Source organism: Cyprinodon tularosa, unplaced genomic scaffold, assembly GCF_016077235.1.
Source record: "Cyprinodon tularosa strain WSP-4 unplaced genomic scaffold, ASM1607723v1 ctg199, whole genome shotgun sequence".
Classification (NCBI taxonomy): Eukaryota; Metazoa; Chordata; class Actinopteri; order Cyprinodontiformes; family Cyprinodontidae; genus Cyprinodon; species Cyprinodon tularosa.
Window position 1 is genome coordinate 1,958,751 of NW_024038729.1, and position 22,795 is coordinate 1,981,545.

Consider the following 22,795-nt stretch of genomic DNA (forward strand, 5'->3'; position numbering starts at 1 on the left):
CAACAAAAATGTAACTACAAAGACATTTGGTGATATTACTGAAATGATTTAATTAGGGTGACCATATTTTCATTTGGGAAAACCAGGACACCTTGTATGGGGGGGGGGGGGGGGGTTCGATTGATTGAAAGAACAGATGTCTCATCATCGGGATTTGCTCAGTGATGAGAGGAAATGTTACTTGTTACTAGTTGTTTTAATGGTTATAGAGTCAGATATGTGGCGGTAATGTTTGGTTTATCTAAAGGTTTTTATCTGTTACTGTGTAAATGAGTTTGGCTGGAATTTAAGGACAGATTCTAATAAATCTGCAGGAACTATAAATCTGATAGGAGTTTAGTTTTATTGTTGTTTTGCACAATATGCTTAACTAAGTACTTTTTGTTGTTGAATATTAGAGATTTTGCAGATACATTTTGTAGATACATTGTTTAGATTTACTTATATCTTTCTACCCCTTTTATAGAATAGAATAGAAAATCCCTTTATTGTCCCACAATGGGCAAATTTACAGCAGATTATTGAAAATGGTCACACAAATGAGGACCTTAAAAAAATGTGTAAGAATAACATAATAGGGAAGAGTTAAAATATAAAAAATAAAATTCTGTAAAGTGTTTTAACAATATAAAACTGGAGAATAAATAACCAATATGCAGCTATGGACATTTTTACAGTAATGGATATTTGAAAATAGCAGCAACATCAGAGATGTGCAGAATGACAGCAGCAGGTTATTTAACTGACTAAGGTTTCTATCATTACATTTGATTTGATTTGTTCCTGCTCCCGGTGGTTGGAATCTTTATTCCACTCTGGATTCTCATCAGTCTTTGTTCACTTTAACTTTTTAAAAAATAAATAAATAAACAAACAGTTTTGAAAACCTCGGATTCATTCTTTTCCTGCTTTGCGTGTCAACTGTCACGGTTGCTAAGCAACAGAGCATACGGCGGTAAAACCCGCCGAAGGGTGGACCTGTTCGAATTCACAGCCAAAACTCTTCCGGCCTCCTGATTTTCAAGGACTTCGAAGGATCCAGTCTAGGTAGACCGCGTCCTTGGAGGATGCAGCCAAGGTTTTCGAACAGAGCCTCTGATTAAGAACAGGGCTGCCCGCACTGACGCGGCTCAGGGATTACGTCACACGGAGCGTCGTGCGCAGTGAAATCAGGACATTTCCTCACTTTCTAAAAAAAAACCCGGGGGGACAGGACGTGAAATACGGATATGTCCCGGGAAATACGGACGTTTGGTCACCCTAATTTAATGCACGGCTCCTATGAGGAAGGTTCTGGGCAGGCAGAATGCCTGACCAACTGACAGCAGCCTGAAGTACTTTCTGAAGAATTCAGCTAGTAATTATTTGATTACTTCAGGGCAGTCATAAATTGCATGTAGTGCATTAAACTTCTATTCCAAGATTTTCCGGTAATAACTAAACTAGCTATAGGAAAAATAAGACAGATGGTGATGCTGTGACAATGTAAGTTATTTCTGATGCACAGGAACAATGTACACGCCACATCTGTCAATCCAAATTTGCATAACCTAACAAAATAGGGGACCTGATCAACAAATTGCGTCCTCATTTCTTTTCTTTTCTATCTTAGTCACATGTATTGTTTGACATGACGATATGTGTTGCAAGATTTTAAAGTTTTTGTTTTAGACATTGGGGGCCCCAGGCTGGACCAATTTCATAGTAAAGTCCAGTGATTTTTTTAATATTCAAAAGTTTAAACTTGAAAGATTATGATATGAAAGGTTTTTTTTTATATTAACACAGGAAACAACAAGACTTTAAATGAGAAGTTGCTGAATGACAGCAGAATAATCAGCCCAGCTCTAAATTTGCTTAGAATTTTTTCGATATTTAACTAAATCTGTTGAGAATGCCTTTATTTCTTTTTCTTTTTTTTTTTGAAAGACTTTAAGACTGAACCTTTGTTCACTAAATTCCAGTAATGCAAATGCAAAATACCTTGTCAACATCATTTTTCTACTGTGAAAGGAGCAGAGTGCTGTGATCATGGTGCTTCGTTTACAGCAAGACTTCAAACTGTTTCTCTCTCTGCTTTAGCAACACTGATGTTGACAGAGATGTCAAAAAGTATCTGGGGTAAAAAAAAAAAAAAAAAAAGCAAAACATGTCAAACTGTAATTTTCAAACTGTTTCTAGATCAGAAACGTTACTATCTTTAGAGCCCACTTGTGGATAAGCTTTGGGAATTTTTCATCACTGTAATATTTCATTAAACACAACTGCAACCCATTTTTGAAATTTAAAGTATAATAGTGGGTCTTTCTGACATTGCTATAAGTTCAATTGTGTGATGATCACTGTAGAGGTAAGAAAAAAGTCTGTAGAGTTAATTGAAAAAGAGCATATAAAGAAATATGCATTTAAAATTAGATTAGTAAATAATCCCCTTAACAGAGATGTGAAAACATATATCTCCAGTATTGTGTAACGCTGGATTTCTTTCCGTTTTAATATAGAATATTTTTCAGGAAGTTCCAGCTTCCCTTTTGTTGATGCCGTAAGACAGTCAACGGGGAAATGTTAATCGGGGTTTTAGTTCCAGTTCCATCACATTCCATGTTTATGTATGATGAAGAATGAATCTGGGTATGTATTTTTATTCTAAGTACCATCAACATATGAAAACTCTTCTTGAAATCACAACGTCCAGAGACGAGCTGCTGCTCAGAAGATCCCTGCGGTGACAACCATGAATTTGCCGTCCAGAGAGGAGTGTGAAGGGTGGGACCAGGTGAAAGTGGCTCTTTTTATGTGTAAGGTGAGTTTATGAAAAAAAGGACATAAAATATAAGTAGCTAATTGGAGGAAGCATTTTTGACTCAATAATTCAGTGTTCAAGGGTTAATGCTGCGGATCAGGTAGCTTACAGGAAGTGTTACTGAATTAAATTATTTGTGATTACCATCAGAATAATATGCAAGACTGTGCTGCAACTGTGACCAGATTAAAAATTGATGGAGTCCGACTTCTGGTAAGTCAGAATCCTTTTTTATTATTCTTGCTTGAATTCTGCAGAAATTAATTTTATCTCACAGGTGGTGGAATACATTCATATATTCAGGGCTGTATTTTATTTTACATAAAAGCTAACAAATCTTCTTAACCTGCTTCATAAAATTTTAAATAACCTTACTTGTTTGTGTTTTCCAATTTGTTTTCAACTTTATTTAACAAAACAGAAGAGCATACAGTAGTTCGCTGTCAGTGTGAATCCAAACGAGTAGAGAAACAGGTTAGACACTGCATGACATGAATGATGTGAACCCAGTTGCTTGCACTACTTCCCACACTTTGACCTTCCTCCTACAGATATCAGTAAATCTGTTGTAACTTCTGCTTTTAGAATCACTGTCCTGACTTTGGTTACACTTATTTTAATCAAATGTCAAAAACCATTGGAGTTTAAAGAAACAACTTTAACTCAACCTTTCTGTTTGCTGAATTAAGGGGGGGAAATTTGACATAAACTGTTTTGTATTTGTAGGATCTATTTGCAATTGTATCTGTAAAATTGTTATAAAACTATTAATCCTTAATAATGTGGATTGCCAAAACAATTATACCACCTTAAAGATTTATACATTTTCTGGCATTAGAAGCACAGGTTTGATTGCATTAGATTAAGATTTAGTGAGAGACTAACGGAAGCTATGAAATGAAAGGAAAATATGTTGTTTTTTTTCAAAGGTACACATTTTGAAAAGGTCAATAAGAATCTGTAAACTGTGGTATGCAGTGTTTTCAGAAACCCTTAATCAATATTCTGTAGTAACCTTTCTTTGCAAACTAAACAACTGCAGGTCTTTGGGGGCATGTCTGTTTATAGCTTTTGCAAAAAATAGCTCAAGATCGTTAGAACTGGATGGGGAACATCAGAAATATACGTTTCTAGGTCTTGCACTCATTTCTGGAATTGCTGTAGGTCTGGACTTTGAATAGGCCATTTTAACAGATTGATATTCTTTAACCTAAGCCACTCTGTGTTAGCTCTGGTTGTACTTTATGTTTATTGAATACAACAATACAAAAAAAAAAAAAAAAATATATATATATATATATATATATATATATATATATATATATATATATATATATATATATATTATTATTATTATTATTTTTTTGTTTGTTTGTTTTAAACACTACTGACCAAAGCACTGTATATTAATAGAAGTGAAGTAAGACCAACTAATAAAACTTCAGAAGACTTATTAGTTTCTATAAAATTGGACACTCAATCAGAATCCAAAAGTACGGAAGAGGATTAGGGCCACTGGAAAAAAAAAAAAAAAAGTTAACAGATTTTTACATTTTTTTTCAGTTTTGTATAGGGAAAAAGTCAGAATTCTGAGAAAAAAGTCAGAATTCTGAGATTAAAGTCAGAATTCGGAGAAAATAGTCAGAATTCTGACTGTTAAACTGAAATAAAATTTAAAAATCAGTTAACTTTTTTTTTTTTTCAGTGGCCCTAATCCTCTTCCGTACAAAAGAAATCATCTTTTCATAGAGAAAATTTAAATACATGAAGTGTGTCAGCCTGTCTAAGTGGCAATGGCAGCTTATTTCACAGTGTGGGGGCAGAAACTGACAACAGCTACTATCTTTACTTCTTGGTTGCTTCTATCAAAGTGCAAGGCCAAGTTGGCTTAAGTTGAGAGATACACTTTCCATTTTTAAATATTGGATTCAACTGTGCTCTATAACACCATGGCCAGAAAATTGCTGTACTATTTCCCCTTAGTAGTACTTGGGTTTTCGTTGGGAGTGTTTTTAACAAAGTTTTGGTCTCAGTCTTTTGCAAAGTGGAAAAAAAAAGAGTGCAAACACTTGTGGCTGTTGTTTTGCTTTCTGAAGAATTCGGCTAGTAATTATTTAAAGACTTTAGGGCAGTGATAAATTGCACGTAGCGCATTAAACTTCAATTTTAATGTTTTCTGGTAATAACTAGCTATAGGAAAAATAAGACCGATGGTTATGTTGTGGCAATGTAAATTATTTCTGATGCACTGGAACATTTTACACTCCACATCTGTCAGTCCAAATTTGCATACCCTAACAAAAAAGATAGGACCTGATCAACAAAGTGTGCCTCATTTCTTTGCTTTTAAATCTTAGTCACATGTATTGTTTGACATGCAGATGTCTGTTGCAAGATTTTAAAATACATTTTTAGTTTTCAATATAAGGTGCTCCAGGCTGGACCAGATTCACAGTAAAGTCCAGCGATCTTGTAATATTCAAATGTTTCCAAACTTGAAAAATGATGATATGTGAGTTTGAATTTGAGTTTGTTGAATGGCAGCAGAATAATCAGCCCAGGTTTAAATTTGCTTAGAATTTGTTTTATATTTAAGTGCAGGTCTTTGGAGGTATGTCTGCTTATAGCTTTTGCAAAGTAGCTCAAGATCGTTAGAACTGGGTGGGGAACATCAGGAATATACATTTCTAGGCCTTGCACCCGTCTCTTGAATTCATTTAGGTCTGGACTTTGAGTAGGCCATTTTAACAAATTGATATTCAAGCCGGGCGTACACTGTGCAATTTTGGGGCGATTTTCCAGTCGTGCGAGAATCTTTCAATCGAGCTGACTTTCAGCCTGATCGTGCGTCGTGAGTCGTGGGGGTAAAGAGGGGCTATCAGCCTCTCATGACCACCTGCAGTTCATTGATTGTTTGATTTTCTCCTGGCTGTTGTGGGCAAATCGCTCAGTGGGCAAACAAGGATTCTTCTTTTTCTTCTTCCTCTCAGAAGCATGGCGGTGCAATGAGTGAAATGGAGTTCTTTCTGTAAAATTGACAGACCGTAGTAGCCACGTTTGCTCCAAATTTGTCCAAATACGTCGTCGCCTTTTCTTTTTAGGGCTTTCAGCACCAATTTGGACAAATTGCCAACGCAGCGCGTTTTACTTAAGTGAGCTTCATATTCCTCTTCTATTTGTTTGGCTTCCAGATAGACGAGTCAGAGCAGCTATATCTCACTGCGGAGCTGAGTCCGAGCGATTTATGTGCAGCATGAGCATCGTGCACATCTGCACATCGCACCTATCCTGCGGTTTAGTCGTACAGTGTGAGCCGTAGCTTCGTGTAACAATTGAAAAAAATCGCACAGTGTACCCCCGGCTTAAACCAGTCTGTGTTAGCTCTGGCTGGATATTTATTGAATACAACAATACAATTCATTTTTTTTACAAGACAAACTAATAAAGCATCAGAAGAATAATTCTAATAAATACTTGGGTTTTCTTTGGCAGTGTTTTCAACAAAGTTTTGGTCTCATTCTTTTGCATAGTGGACAAAATAGTGCAAACGCTTATGGCTATTGTTTTGCTTTGTTACTGTACATCTTCAACAGGACGTTAAAATCCTTCCAATTACTTTATCATATCTTACTAAGATTGTTGGGTTTGAGATCAAAAAATGGACGGCAACTTTTTATTTTCAGCATATATTTGCTAAGCCTAACCAACTTTAAAAGGCAAAAACAGAGATAAAAATAATATTCTATTTACTATTGATTTTCAGCTCTCATTACTTTTAAATCTAACAGAGCACATTAGTTGTATATGACTTGACAGTTTTTCAAAGGTAGCTCTTTGTTCTAGGTTGAGTATATAAAAGGGGATTTAAAGAAGGCTTGGATGTCATTTAATGAGGGATTATCCTGATGGTGCAAGCCCCCTTACAGGGTTTACTAGCAAACTTTTTTGTTGTGAAACATCTTTGTTGATAACCAAGGGAGAGAATTCCCCTGTTACAGGAATAATCCATCTTTAACTCTGCCAGCAGGTTCAACACGAACACCACAGGTTTATTTTCACTTGCTTAAAGGCCAAGCTTCCTACACAGCAAAAAGTATGCATGTTAAAACAGGTCTGCATGCCGCCTGTTTATTGGTTGAACACGGCAATAACTATGGCTGTAGGTATGTTTATAATTTAGCAGAGGTGGAAAGAGTACTAAAAAATTTTAATTTGATTAAAAGTATCTTTACTTTGCCTAAATTCTACTCAGAGAAAAAGTAAAATTACCCATCTCAAAATTTACTCAAGTAAAAGTACAAAATTACTTCATTTAAAATGTAATTTGAGTAAAAGTTACTTTGAGTTATTTAATGCAAAAAAAGGATGAGTCATGAATCGAATTGACCACAAGGTGTTTTAATCGATTTCAAGGCGTATTTCAGTGGCCATCCACACTTACAAAAGATCAGCTGGGCTAAAGAACATACTTCTTCAGCACAAAGACAGTCAGAACCTGTACCATAAAGTGCAAACAATTTTCAATCCTACTGTCCAACAGACAACACCATGATAACTAACTTACCGCCACATTTTTTCGTAAATTGGATGTTGATGCAGAAAGCTCCGTTTTGCTGGGCAGGCACATGCTGCACTGCATTATCACATTGTTCCCTTTTGTGCATTTGAAAACAAATAATCCTTCCAAATATGGCAAAGGGTTTTTCTGGCTTTCGTCTCCAGAATATGTTTCCTCTTCAGGCCTTTCCTCATCCATACTCCCTAAGTTGTGATTAGCAACTGCCATCTTCCGAAGCGCAGCACTGGATTATGAGACAATACAAAGGGTAAATGCAAGGCAGGGCCACATTAAATTTTTCACCATCAGTATTTTTTTTTTTTTTTTACTCAGTAACGTGAGGGGGTTTTAAATGTAGCAAAGTAAAACTACTTAGGTTAAAATTTACTCGAGTAAAGTAAAAATTACATATTTCAAAAACTACTCAGAAAATTACAAATTACTCATAAAAAGTACTCAATTACAGTAACTTGAGTACATGTAATTCATTACTTTCCACCCCTGTAATTTAGTACTCAAAAAAAGACCACTTTCACAGTAAAGTCTTTCAAACTTTAAAGATCATGATGTGTTATAAATAATATGGCTTTCTTAAAAAAAAACTGAACTATAAGATTTGATACTAAAACAAACCATTTTACTGCAGCTCCAACTTGGAACTTGTGTCTTTGTAAAAAAAAAAAATCTATTCTTCAACAGAACCGCTAGGATTAAGGTTAATAATAGTAAACAGCAGGTCAGTTCGAAAACAGGGTTGGAACTTGGTGCCAGACAGGAAAAGCCTGGATTATATATTTCTAGCATCAAAACTTCTGCTGCCTGTTTTTTTGCCACATCTCTTTTCCTTTACAGAAGAAATCGATTTAGATTACAATCTGGTGAGATTATGATTATAATTCATTTATCCTTTATTTAAAAGCTTGTGACAAGTCCAAACTAGATGGACCTTTAAATAAATACACCACTGTATTACCTTGTCTGTAGCCTGTCTCAATAGCATAGACGGACAGTAATAGTATTTACTAAATTACTTCTCCAAATGACACTAATGATCTCCTGCTTTCATCAAATACCCCTAGAGCAGCAATATCCTGCTGATAGTCAGTAACATTGAGACACTTTTTTCTCTGTGGCAACACTCGACGTCTGATTTTGGCATATAACCTAAAACACTGCTGTACTGGAGCCCAGCTTGACAGAATCTGAGCTGTGACAATGTTGTGAATATTTGCTGATGACTCACGCAATCAGCCTGGCGTAAAGTAAAAAAAACCCTGTGAACTTAAAAGATGATGTTGTACTGCCTCGTCCTTTATCATCCAAAATTTGTAGAAACAAAGCAATCTAGAGCAATCTGATTGAAGTTGATGTAGACATATATTTCACAAAGTTTTAGCATATTTCTGTTCCTTAATGTAAGACGTGTTATGTGTTAATTGGAAATAAACACATAAAACACTTGCTATCCATTTAAATCTGAACATTATTTGTTCTCTTTTAAAACAAAACAATCGAAGCTCAGATTTCTAATTTACCTCTCACCAGCTTCCATCTGCTAATAATGCTTTTAGGAGGAAGCTTGGTGTGCTACAAATAAACGCTCTTTTTGCTGAAGGTTTAATAGCTGTTAAAAAAAATAAAATTAAATAAAAAAATTTAGTTCAAGTAGGTATGTTATGAAACAGGAAAATCTCCAGACTTTCCATGTTAATGTAAACCACAATTATTTTTAAGAGGCTTTTATTGCATCAAAGAATGTAAAAGCAATGATAGTAATGAAACAACTGGGTATGCTCAAATCTTCTTCCCTCCTATTTTCACGATTTGGCTATGGTTAGTTGACCCAAAAGCAGAGGCAGGGAGGCAGAGGTGAATCTGTTGTGGATTTAATAATGACTAAACAGAAAACAGAGGCAGGTTATCCAAAAATCCAAAAAGAAAACAAAGCCCAAACAAACATGAAACCAGGAGTCCAAAAATCCAGAAATCAAAAACATGAAAACTAGTCTAAACGTACCAGAAACCACGGAGACATCAGGGGAATCATAAGGAGGAAGGCACAGAGAGAAGGAGTTGGAGCATGTTTGGCAGTGTTTGACGAGGACCCAGCAAAGAGGAACTGAAGAGAGAGGGCTTTTAAAGGAGGCTGAGACAAAGAGGGGGCTAATGAGGAAACTGGGAGCAGGTGTGCACAGAACAAGAGAGGGAAAGAGCTAGGGAAGAAGGAGAACATAAGAGGGCAGCAGAGAGCAAAAGATAGAAACCTGGAAAACTGGAAACAACAACAAAATGATAATTAAATTACTAGGACTATAAAACACGGAGAAAATAAGATTAAACACTAGAAAACAAGGAGTAAAGTAAGACTGAATACTCAAAAGAAAAACATAACAGAAACAGAAACGTGACACCTATATTATAATATTACAATGCTGTATGAATAACAAGAGGAATTTAAGTCCACCCACATACATTAAAAGGTAGAGAGGCAGGGAATCAGCAGCCAGACCATAGTTAAAAGTAGGGGTGTAAATAATAATCGTTTTGTATCGATGCATCGATCCAAAAGCCGACGATCCGATGCATCGACACGTCCGCAAGATAATCGATCCATGTTTTTTTTTTCCTCCGGTCTATTTTTATCCATTTGCTCCTGGACGTAATTCTCCCTCCCGTGCTGCGGTGGCGCTAAACCTATTTTGCCCTCCTACCTCGCTTCCTGGTTATACTCTTACAGCAGTGTGTTAAAGTAAGCTTGACGCAGACATTTTTAAATTATGCTCAGTATTGAAGCGTGGTCTGAGCTACACACTGTGGGTCTAGATACGGCCGAGGCAGTGAGGAAGTGGGGGGCGAGTTTAGTCCGACGACGGAGGGACATGAGGGCCAAAAAGAGTGGAGATCCAGGTGGAAAAAGGGTCCCAGCGTTCTCGCGCACCTCGCTCTTCTAGCGGGTCAAACTTCACGCGTTGTTTTCCGCAATTTCGGTCATAAAAACAAAACAAGCCGGCCTCCTGTCTGCTGCACTGTTTGCGGTCAGCTACAATCTGGTAGAGGTGCAGCGGAGCGTCTCTCAAGGGGGCGGTGACGTCGTCACTCTGGAGCCTTCTTCTTCTTTTTTTTAATGGCGGTTGGCAAACAACTTATAGGTGCATTACCGCCACCTTCCAGAATGGAGTATGGACCAGACAAACTATTATATTCTCCCTAAAATACCCGTTCTTCTTAGAAAATGAAAAATACTCCCAAAAACTACATCCCCAGATGACCTTTGAAACAATTCCCTTATATCTAGTTTATTTTTATTCCTGTCTAACTCTCTATGCAACATCTCTCTTTCCTGAGTATATTTATTACATTCTAAAAAAATATGTTGGACAGTTTCTGCATTGAACTCTTTACACTGATATTGTGCAGTATTTTTGCAGTATTTTTTGATGCAACTTTTCTACTTCTCTTATTTGCTGTTGTTTCTAAAGAAAATGCATAATGATATTACAGCTTTCATTGATTTATTTCAAACTTGAAACTTTGTTTAGCCTGTAAGGTGTAAAAAAAATAATAATAATAAAAAAAAAAATGTAACCGATTAATCAATTAATCGAATCGAATCGAATCATGGTGTATTCTTGAGTATCGAAAATAATCGAATCGTTGGGTCAGGAAATCGATACTGAATCGAATCGCCATGATGGATGTGATTTACACCCCTAGTCCTTGACAAGGGACATCTTTGTTAACAGTTGCTAGGTACAACAAGCTAACATTACCCCTACAGGCTATAGGAACCATCTTTAACCGTTTGGAAAACACTGTTGGTTTCTGTTTTTGTTTAAAATATGAATTCAGACTCTTTCAGTTCAAAGCATAAAAAATAAATAATCTTAATTAAGGTTAGCCATTTAAATATAACACAAAATAAACAACACAACATAATAAACGCAACACAATTTAACACACAATTTAAAAAAGAAAGTTTCACTCTTTTTTTACTGAACTTAATTAGTGTAATTAATTCACTTTATTAGTTGATTATGTGTCTTAAAGCAAAGCATGTAAAGATGACTGTCTGTGATGTGTAGGTGTGTGGTAACATAGTATTGCTGAAGAACAAAAAAAGGCAACAGCTTGAGGTTAGAAAAGCAGCTGTTGCTGTTCATCAATCGGGGAAAGGCTGTTCGCTCCCGTCAAATCGTTTTGAAGTTTTCACTCTGAGAAAATTACTTACAAAAGAAAAAAAATATGCGAGGCTTGTCAACTTTCCCATGAGTGAAAAATCCCAGTAACTTGATACCGATGTTGAACAGGGCTTTTAACATGCTTTTAAACATTGCTAAAAATCCAAGAGCTGCATACTGTAGCACGGGGTTACCTAGATACATGTTTGAGGCGGGGTAATATGACTTAAAAATTTAATCTCTGATTTTCTCCCTTCCGAATCCGATAAATCTATATTTGTCTCCCTTATGTTATCTCATAAAAATGTCAAATGAAATAGATTATTTTCAAAAGCTAGCTTTTATTCTAATCAGCCCCTTTGGGAGAAAGCCTTAATTGATAGGATATGGAATTCCAGTTGTGAAATATAACAAACTAAGTGTTTGCAGCTAATGGTGTTATGAATTATAAGTAGACCAACACATCTAGGAACAAAAAGTGATGAACTGATGTCACCCTGACCTATGGAAGCCCAACATTGGATAGATAAAAAAAATATTGTTTTTTAATAATATTTAATTAAACATTCAGAAACACAACATTTGATCAATCGATTTTATGGATTAATAACCCTGCCTTTTCACTGCAAAAAATCTAAATCTTGATAAGTCATTTTTTCTTACAATAAGTGCATTTGTTCTTGAAATGAGGAGATAAAAGAGACATTTTGCAAATAGAACAAGACAATTTAGATTTAAAATAAGAAAAGACAATTGCATTCTCTTATTTCAAGTGAATACTATCGAATTATCTTATTTTAAGAGTAAAAATACTGATTCCATTGGCAAACTATCTCATTTACCTACTCAAATCAAGGGTAAATACACTTAATTTAAGACATTTTTACTTATTTCTAGATCGTTTTTTCCAGTGTACTAGCAACATTAAATGGCAACCAATAACATTCTAATCCAAATGTCCCATTTCTAGAATTGCATGAAACATTTTTGTTTCATGCAAACATGTACGATCGGAAAGAAATGTAATTTCATCCAATCGCCATTCTAATTGCCGTCCATGTACTCACCTATAAGCATCTTTGGAGTCAGACCATCTCCATCAACAGACATGACTGAAGAACCGGAGAAAAAGAAATGTGCAAGCGGGCACAAAGTGTAGCTAACGTTGGCAATGAGTGGACAAGTAAGGGTTTGTTTGCAAAACAAAACAGCTTCTTCTTCTACTGCAGTAGTGTTTCAAGAAAACAAGACGGTCCTGTGCATGCTCAAATGATTTATTCGGATCGAAAGACTGGTACATGTGTACAGATGTCATTATCACATCTTTTTTTAGTCTCCATGTAAACAGAGATTTTAAACTTCCAATCAACCAAGATTTAGATCGCATTGAATAAATTTATGTAGCTGGTGTTAAAAGGAAGATTTTTCTGAAGCAATGATCCTCCTGATGCATGTAAAAGGCTGGGAATTTTATACAAAAAATGACTTCTGAGCAAGCCTGGACAGACAGACTGACTTAAACAGAGCATTAGTCAGTCTGATAAGACTCAGACTCTGATTTAAATCCGACCAGACCAATCATACTTGTAAAAGAGAGTCCAAATCTCAACGGATTGCTTTCCTGGTAAAACAGAATAATTAAATGAAATCATAGTACAGGAGACAGGAGTTAAGGCTTGCATGAGATTACACATAAAACAACAGCGCCTTTCTGTAACTATAACAGTCATGATTGCAACCACAGAGAAATGTTTTTATGCCTTTTATCTTATCCAGAAAGACCTGGATATATCTTTAAATATATCTTTAAAGTTTCAGCAACCCAGCGCTGTAAGAGCTTTTTTTTATCTTAAAAAGACATTTATTCCTTACATCTGTAGTTATCTGATTAGTTCCAATCTGTTTCATCAGGACTTCTTTTTAGAAAATCCATGACGGTTGAGAGACTACAGCATTTTTTTTTTCTTTAATTGAGGCTCAATTTCAGTAATTTTAGAATCTTGTAAAGACCAGATAAGTTTTAGGATGCCCTCATATGTAAAACCTCTTTTTTTTTTTACCATGAATAAAAGCTCACAGTTTGAATAAGTGACTTTGAATCTGTTAGAAGTTTTGTTAGCTTTAATAGGAGCAATGTAAAAGATGACTTTATTGACATACTTTGCAATAAAACACCAATGCACTAAATGAAGAGCAGTGAAATAACACTTTATTTAACAACAGTAGTAAAATAGTTCAGAAAGTCAACCCTGGTGTCAAACAGGTATGAGTGGAGGAAAAAACCTCAGGTCTTTTGATGCCTGTAGTCCTGCCACGTTCAGATCTGTTCCATTCCTTGTACTAAAGCTCTACAGAGCTAAACTAGTTTTAGAATCAGCTGTGGTAAATCAGACATACTGAAAGGTTGCAGGTCTTTGAGGAATGCAGTTTGAGGCCTAGTCCACACAAAAACAAGCGTTATACCTCGAATAAAGGATTTTTAAACCATGTACATTCACACAAATGCACACAGCACCACTGAAAAGAAGTATGCCTTTAATGCCAATGTGACAATGTCACATAAAGACACCAAAACTGACAACAAAACACAGAGCATGCAGAGACAAATCATGTGAGCTAAAGACAGCAACATGGGTGGAAAGAGGCACATCTGGGTTACATAGAGAGATGCATCTATGAGTCATCTTTTTAAAAAAAAGATACAGCTGACATCTACATGATGAAACCCCAAACTGGCATGTTGATATTGTTTCACTTCTGGTGTCAGAAGTACTTTGTTATGTTTTCTCAAAACAACACGCTGCAAAAACGACCTGGATGTACAGTAAGTGAAATTAACTTAAACAGTGTATTTAGCCTTAATTTGAGCAGGTAAATAAAAGGATTTCCAATTAAATTAGTATTTTTACTTAAACTGAGATACTTTAATGGGGAAGTGGAGGCCTACTGGTTAGGGTTTGGAATCCTGAGGTTGTGATTTGAATCCCATTGCCACTCTTAACCCCGGCACAGTTGCAGCCCACTCACAGGCGTAACTTTCTGAAGGACTGGTGGGGACAGTCCACCATTTTCCCCTTTCTGCTCATTTACTTTGGCCAAAGGTAACAGAGTTGTTTGCAGCTATCTGTGTTCAGAGCGTTTGGAGTCAGTGTTTCTTTTTTCCTCTCTCCTGCTGTTCCGTTGTCCCTCATCTCGGTGTAAAATCATCGGATCTGTCGCTTTGAGACTTCTGATTTGTGGTTGCATTTCAATGCGTACAAAGTAGTTACGTGGTTTGAGGAAAAGTTAGGAGAGGGGTTGGTTAAAAAAAATTAGAGATCATGCCACTGGAAATCTGTTTGTTTGACATACAGAGCTTTTTCATCTAAAAATGGAAGTTTAAACAAGTTAGTATTATAATGCAAGAAGCTTGAGAAAACTTCATTAGTTAAAAAAGCTCGGCTTCTCAGAGGACCATGACTTCCAGTTACAGCTTAAAATTTACACGTTTTCTTATTCTAAAGACAGATTCAGACTGCAGAGCTTCTACATATCTTGAAATTTAGTTTCTGGCATCATTATATAAGTAAATAGGTTCATAAATCTTTTTAAACAGAGCACAGAGAGAAGCAGGGAGAGCTGCAGATTTAAAGGCGAAACAGATTTACTGGGATATGCAGCATGCAATAAAATGTATCTCCAAGTTTACCAGAAAGTTTACAATTCAATTCAATTCAGTTTATTTATATAGCGCCAAATTCACAACACATGTCATCTCAAGGAACTTTACAGTTCAACCAGATCATACAGTCAAATTGATACAAAGTTTTCTGTCTAAGGAAAACCAGTTGATTGCATTGACTCATTGACTCAAATACAATCCCTCACACTAAGCATGCTTGTAGCGACAGTGGAGAGGAAAAACTCCCTTTTAACAGGAAGAAACCTCCAGCAGAACCAGGCTCAGCGTGAGCGGCCATCTGCCGAGGCCGACTGGGGTTCAAGGAGACGGAAGCAGAGACACAAAAAGCAGATATAAAAGGCGGGCCCCGTCCAGGAAACACACAGCCAGGCAGACGAGCTCCGAGCCAGCTCCCATTCCAGAGGACGAAGAGAGCACTTCCACTCAGTCACGGTCAGAGAAACAGGACCACACTGGAAAACAAGCCGATCTCCAACATCTATAAACAAGGGTGTTGATGGAAAAAAAATATGTTATGCTATATTTAAAATGCAGCATATCCATATTTTTCTGGATGGATGGAATTGAGATTGTACTTCTAGTGTGCATGATATATGGATTTTGGCATCAGAATTGGCTGTTATTCAGTATTTTTTTTTATACATTAATCTTTTTGGGCCCTATATATATATTGCACTAAAAGGCATCTCTCTAACATCTATAAATATAAATATCAGTGTATGATGGTTCTATTGTGTTCTCAACAATAGGAAAGCATTCAATAAATACACTATATTGCCAAAAGTATTTGCTCACCCATCCAAATTATTGGAATCAGGTGTTCTAATCACTTCCATGGCCACAGGTGTATAAATTCAAGCACCTAGGCATGCAGACTGTTTTTACAAACATTTGTGAAAGAATGGGTCGCTCTCAGGAGCTCAGTGAATTCCAGCGTGGAACTGTGATAGGATGCCACCTGTGCAACAAATCCAGTCGTGAAATTTCCTCGCTCCTAAATATTCCACAGTCAACTGTCAGCTGTATTATAAGAAAATGGAAGTGTTTGGGAACGACAGCAACTCAGCCACGAAGTGGTAGGCCACGTAAACTGACGGAGCGGGGTCAGCGGATGCTGACGCGCATAGTGCGAAGAGGTCGCCAACTTTCTGCAGAGTCAATCACTACAGACCTCCAAACTTCATGTAGCTCAAGAACAGTGCGCAGAGAGCTTCATGGAATGGGTTTCCATGGGCGAGCAGCTGCATCCAAGCCATACATCACCAAGTGCAATGCAAAGCGTCGGATGCGGTGGTGTAAAGCACGCCGCCACTGGACTCTAGAGCAGTGGAGACGCGTTCTCTGGAGTGACGAATCGCGCTTCTCCATCTGGCAATCTGATGGACGGGTCTGGGTTTGGCGGTTGCCAGGAGAACGGTACTTGTCTGACTGCATTGTGCCAAGTGTAAAGTTTGGTGGAGGGGGGATTATGGTGTGGGGTTGTTTTTCAGGAGCTGGGCTTGGCCCCTTAGTTCCAGTGAAAGGAACTCTGAATGCTTCAGCATACCAAGACATTTTGGACAATTCCATGCTCCCAACTTTGTGGGAATAGTTTGGAGCTGGCCCCTTCCTCTTCCAACATGACTGTGCACCAGTGCACAAAGCAAGGTCCATAAAGACATGGATGACAGAGTCTGGTGTGGATGAACTTGACTGGCCTGCACAGAGTCCTGACCTCAACCCGATAGAACACCTTTGGGATGAATTAGAGCGGAGACTGAGAGCCAGGCCTTCTCGTCCAACATCAGTGTGCGACCTCACAAATGCGCTTCTGGAAGAATGGTCAAAAATTCCCATAAACATACTCCTAAACCTTGTGGACAGCCTTCCCAGAAGAGTTGAAGCTGTTCTAGCTGCAAAGGGTGGACCGACGTCATATTGAACCCTATGGATTAGGAACGGGATGTCACTTAAGCTCATATGTGAGTCAAGGCAGGTGAGCAAATACTTTTGGCAATATAGTGTATATGTTTGAGCCCATTCTTGGAAAGTACAAAAACCTAATGAAAGCGTTCGGGTGGAGTAACTGTACATCCTTCAGCCCCCACCAAAGGGGATGGGTTAAGTGCAGAGAGTTAATTTCTCCATTGTGAGATCAATAAAGTTCAATTTATATATTTAATTAGATAACATGCACTTCAAGACAATGCAATTGTTTTCCTCCTATTTTAAATGTAAAATGTCTTGTTCCATTGGAAGTGTCTTACCGTATTTTCACGACCATAAGGCGCACCGTACTAAAAGGCGCAGTCTCAGTTATGTGTCCCATTTCTGTATTTAACACACACATAAGGCGCACCGGACTATAGGGCGCATTTTTTATATACAGGTACATGTCCTCTACTACCTTTAAATAGCTCTACTGCGTATTTTAAAAATACAGCGGGGGCAAAACTGAGTATGACTGTGCTTTATTCATGTATTTATTACAAATTAATCAAACCTGCGTGCTGGCCATGAGACAGACACATCGCAGATGACACAGCGCTGTGATTACTCCTAAATTAACTTAAAATCCTGAAACCTGCCGACGGAATATGTTCGCTTTTATTGCCGGTATCCTGGTGCCTGCACTGTAAATTATTTAGATGAAAAACACCTGCCAGCCGCCGTGTGAGGCTGCTGTTGAAGGGATTTACTGTCGGTGTACCGCTGGTATGTGGGGGTCTGAGCGCCTCCGACAGAAATAGATAATCTGGATGAACTGACTGCAATTAAGTTTTCAGGTGGCCTTTCTCACTTAAAAACATATTAAAACTACTTTATTCACTGATCACAGCAAATATAGCTGCAAGATTTAGATTATTTAGATGAAAAAACACCTGCCAGCCGCCGCGCTGAAGAGGAGGAGACCCGGCCCAGAGGCTGCTGTTGAATTAAGTTTTCAGGTAGAAAAATAGAGCGGGAGCAAAACTGAGTATGTTTGTGCTTTATTCATGTATTTATTACAAAGTATTAATCAAACCCATCAAAGTCATCATCCTCTGTTTCTGAATTAAACAGCTGCGCTAAATCAGACATGCCAATTTCCCATTCTTCGCTGTCAGTCACTTTCCGTGCAGCGCGGCTCCTCAGAAATAATGCCGGCTTTTGCGAAAGCTTGAACAATAGAGCCAGCAGACACATTAGTCAAAGCATCTATAATCCATCCGCAAACGGTGGCGTAACTTGCCCGGCGCTGCCTTCCACTTATCCTGAAACTGTGCTCTCCGTCTGTCATCCATCGCTCCCACGCCGCTCACAGCCTTACTTTGAACGGCCGCTTTCACACCGATGTCGAGCGGTTGAAGTTCCTTTGTCAGACCCCCGGGATAACGGCGAGCACAGCGTTCATTTGATTCATCTTTTTTTTTCACATCGGCTGTGAGATGGGCACGCAGCGATGGTGTTGCGTGGAAAAAAGCACCTGGTCTCCTCACATACACCTGCCTTTCATCATCTCCCCAGCCCGTTTCATTTGCGTTAATATCATATGTCATCAGAGCGCTGTGTCTGTCTCGCTGTCAGCTCCCAGATCAGCTTCTCTGATTGGTTGATGCGGCGCGTCCAGCAGCAAAACTTCAATTTTTCCATCTCGAGCAGCAGCAGCGCGTTGGCGGCGCGCTCCCGACGCGCTGCACCTGCAGCTCAAAACGCGCTGCAGGACCTTTTGCTGCACCTATACGCGCGTCAACCATTGACTTTGCATGTAAACTCGCTGCTTCTGCTGCACCTGCTGGGTCCGGTTCACACCGATGTCCAGCGGTTGAACAGCGAGCACAGGGTTAATTTGTTTCCCCATGTTTTTCACATCAGCTGTGAGATGGGCATGCATGGAGTTACATATTAACAGCGATGGTGATGAGTGGAAAAAAACACCTGGTCTCCTTACATTCAGCCACTCTTTCATCATCTCCTCAATGAGGTGGTCTCAAAAGTCGCAGTTACAACACACATAAGGCGCACCGCACCATAGGGCGCACCGCACATTTTGAGGGAAAAAAAAGACGTTTAAGTGCGCCTTATAGTCGTGAAAATACGGTACTTACTTAGCCAACTTTTATTTGAAAATTGTGTTTTCTACAGCCTTCAGAACAGTTCCATTCTCTATGGTGCAGCAGTGATAACATGGTGCACCAAAAAACATGGTGCAAAAAACACATTTATATGGAAGTTCAGAGCATTAAATAAACCTACTCAAGAAAATAATCTCTTATTTTAACAAAAACTTACTTATTTAGATTTTTTATATTTTTGCAGTGCAGAATTGTGCGAATGTGCTGCTTAATAATATACAGTATTTTTGTAAGTATAACTACCCACATCTGTGTGTAAACAGGGCCTAAGAATGCTTTTCTAAACTTTGAGATGATCAGACATGAAATAAGGATTTATCAGAAATATCAGTGTATAAAAGGTACATTTTAAAGCTACATTGTTGCTGTAAAAGATGCCTGGTTTCAGTGAATTTGGAACACTTTCCATCATTTCTGCTCATTGGTAAGTGAGCAGCTTTTTTTGTAATTTGGACCAACGACCTAAATATTTTTTCTCTGGCAATAAATAGTCTGTTCCTTTGTTTTGCAAAAACATGTCTAAGATTCTGGCAGGATTTGGTGTTACATCAGTGAAGATCTAATCATAGCCCAGAAAGGACATGTGATGTGGAGAAATCTAGAGCCCAACCTGAAGTTTTGCTGAGGGAAACATTTTGTTGGCCATAAAGAATCCTGTTTTATCGCTATTTGTGCAGACATGTTTTATTCCTTGAAACATGCCAGTATCAGAAACCCTGGTCATGCATAATTAGGAAGGCTTTCATTTTAACCAATTATTTACCTCACCTGGACTGTAAACAACAACTCACTGGTCTTCACAAGCCGTCTGACCAGCTGCCACACTTAGTGGTGTGGAGGCTGCAGCGCCACACATTGGAAGAAGGTGAAAAGAGTAGTGAGAACTGCAGAGAAGATGATCAGGGCTCCTCTTTCCTCCATAAAAGACATTTTTTTCCCAGCGCTGCCTGTCTTGAGCCCGTAACATCATCAATGACCCCTCAAACCCCCAACGTGGACTTTTCTGACTGCTGCCTTGTGGGAAGAGGCTTCGCAGCGTTCGATGCAGGACCAGCAGGTTCCGAAACAGCTTCTTCCCCACCACCATCAGACAGCTGAATGTTGAAAAAACTCTAAATCATGTCACAGACTGCATCAAACTGACCATATCAATGCATTTTTTGCACCATGTTTTTTCTCCCACAATGTTAACATTTCATCACTGCTGCACTTTAAGGAATAGAAATGCGATGAGAGCTGAACAAAACATTTAGTTTTGTATACACACTGTGTATACAAAATTTGACAATAAATGTTGTCTAAGTAATTTATTCCAAACCACTTTTAAAGAGTGTTTGGGGCCATTGTCCTTTAAGAACACTTAAATATCTCCAAGCTCTTAATGTTTGAATTTTCAATATCTGACTTTTTAATGTTTGAATTTTCAGTGTCTTGTTTATCAGTGTTTTATTTTACAATGTCACATCTCATTTCAAGCTCTTACTGATTTAGCTCCATAAGTTTTAACCATCCGGCCCCAATTACAACCTTCAGATGAAAAGACATTGATATGAAAGTCAGAGAACAACTCGAGAATTGGCTGTATGAGCTCCGGAAACTAGCATACTGAACACACCACATTAAAGGATGTGCTTTTTGGTCAGGAGTCATTCTTTTTATATTGTCTGTCGTTTGCCATTTTGCCATTCAAGATGCCATTTTTAATGGCATCTTGCTCTAACTCGTTGTCCTCTACATAAGCTACTGGAACCAGAATTTCCCTGAAGGAGTAATACCAAGGGATACATAAAGTTGAGTCTAAGTCTCTTACCATTGACCTCTACAATGGATGTCCATTTTGCCTGTGACTTTCGAAATGTATCATGGATACTGTCCTGTATCGAGGCAAGCATTGTATGCAGGTCTGTCGAGGCTTTACATTCTTGGAGAGATTCAACATTATGACAGAGTATTGGCTTTCACTTTGTTTTCTGGTGTCCAACTATCTTAAAAACAGCTCTTATTCTGACAAATGGAAATCATTATCTCTGTGTATTATTAGTTTTAAGCCTACTTCTGTTCTGGTTCTCCCCATGTGTACTTCTGGTAGAGTTTATTTTTAAAGTTTTCAGTTCCAGTTTATTTTATCTTATTCTGGGTTTTCTTGTTCATTGGTTTCTTCTCCATTTGTGTTATATTTATGGAGTTTTGTATTTTTTGAGTTACTCTCTGTTGCCGCCTTGTGCATGTCTCCTTTCCCCTAGCTCCTTCAAGTCACTTTTATCCACACCTGCTCCATATTAGCTGATTACCCCCAGTCTTTGTTCTTTCTCCCATATATACTCTCCCTATGCAGTTCTTCAGTGCTGGTTTCTTGCCGTTGTTTGCCTCCTCATGTGTGCTTTACCCTGGTATTTAATTGCTAGTATTTTGTTATTTGATTTTGTTTCTGTTGCCCTTTTGACTTCGTTAATCTGCAAGAACTCATCGCTGCCTCCCTAATATCTGCATTTATTTCCCCAACCAACCTCCACCCCCATCTTGACTACTTCATGTTGTCAGAGTAGCTCTGATTAAGTGATACACTCATTGTCCTGATATGGCAGTATGTTTGTCTTATTAAAATTAAACCTAACCTCTTACACCCTAAGGGGGTATAAATAAATTTCTGCCTGACAAAAACACACAAAAGTAAATAACTTATAGCCTCAAAGCTATTAGATTTAAGAAGAAACTTTTGGTTCGTCTGTAAAGGTAAGATGTCATAGAATGGTTTTCTGGTGTCAGCACCATTGTAGCTTTGACCCTGCCTGAAATATTAGGGACAAAATACAAAATATTTTGCATTTTTTGAACCTCGCCAAAATTTTCTTTGAAATAAACATTGCAAAACACTACCAAAATATTATTTATAGCACAAAAAAGTAGTACAGACTTTCGAATCTAAATGTTGTGTAAAAATATACCAAATTTGGACTCAATCAGATGAATCATATTTATTTTAGAAAGGTATTAGTGAGAAATTTCTTAGGCGGAGAGGCCATTTTGGCACATTTATCCATAAATGTCACCAAACTGTGCCAAATATGTTTTTTACATCAATACTGGGGGTTTGGTAAAATTACGAGGTCTCGTAGCAGCTGGACCCGCCGGTGGGTCCGTAGGGTTCAAGGGGCTAAGAAGTAATTAACCACAAGGTTTAACAAGGAAATTGTTTTTTACACAGGTTTGCTTAGATGGCGAAATTTCTATAATATTCTGTCTAAAACTGTTTTATCTTTTTACTAAACTTTGAATGATACTTAAACATATGAATATTGAAAACATTTGAAAGTGAAAAACAAGAAAAAAGAGCTCATTGTCAGCTCATTTCAAACACTTCCTATTAGATACTCAAGTCTGGGGCTGCAACTAACAATTGTTTTGCAAATCGATTAATCTCTCTGTTATTCTTTGATTAATTAATCAAAATTCGGATAGCTAAAGAATCCTTAAAGAAGA

At 37.8% G+C, this 22,795-nt stretch overlaps 1 protein-coding gene across 1 annotated transcript in view; it reads left to right on the plus strand.

Moving 5' to 3' along the window:
- The first annotated feature begins 2,569 nt into the window (after positions 1-2,569).
- The window catches only part of blnk (B cell linker), a 48,499-nt gene continuing 28,273 nt past the window's right edge, over positions 2,570-22,795 (plus strand). Inside the window, exons 1-2 of the mRNA XM_038284048.1 lie at positions 2,570-2,803; positions 2,954-3,016. Of these exons, the coding sequence (XP_038139976.1) occupies positions 2,735-2,803; positions 2,954-3,016 (132 nt within the window). The 5' untranslated portion in view covers positions 2,570-2,734. The remainder of the gene's footprint in view (positions 2,804-2,953; positions 3,017-22,795) is intronic.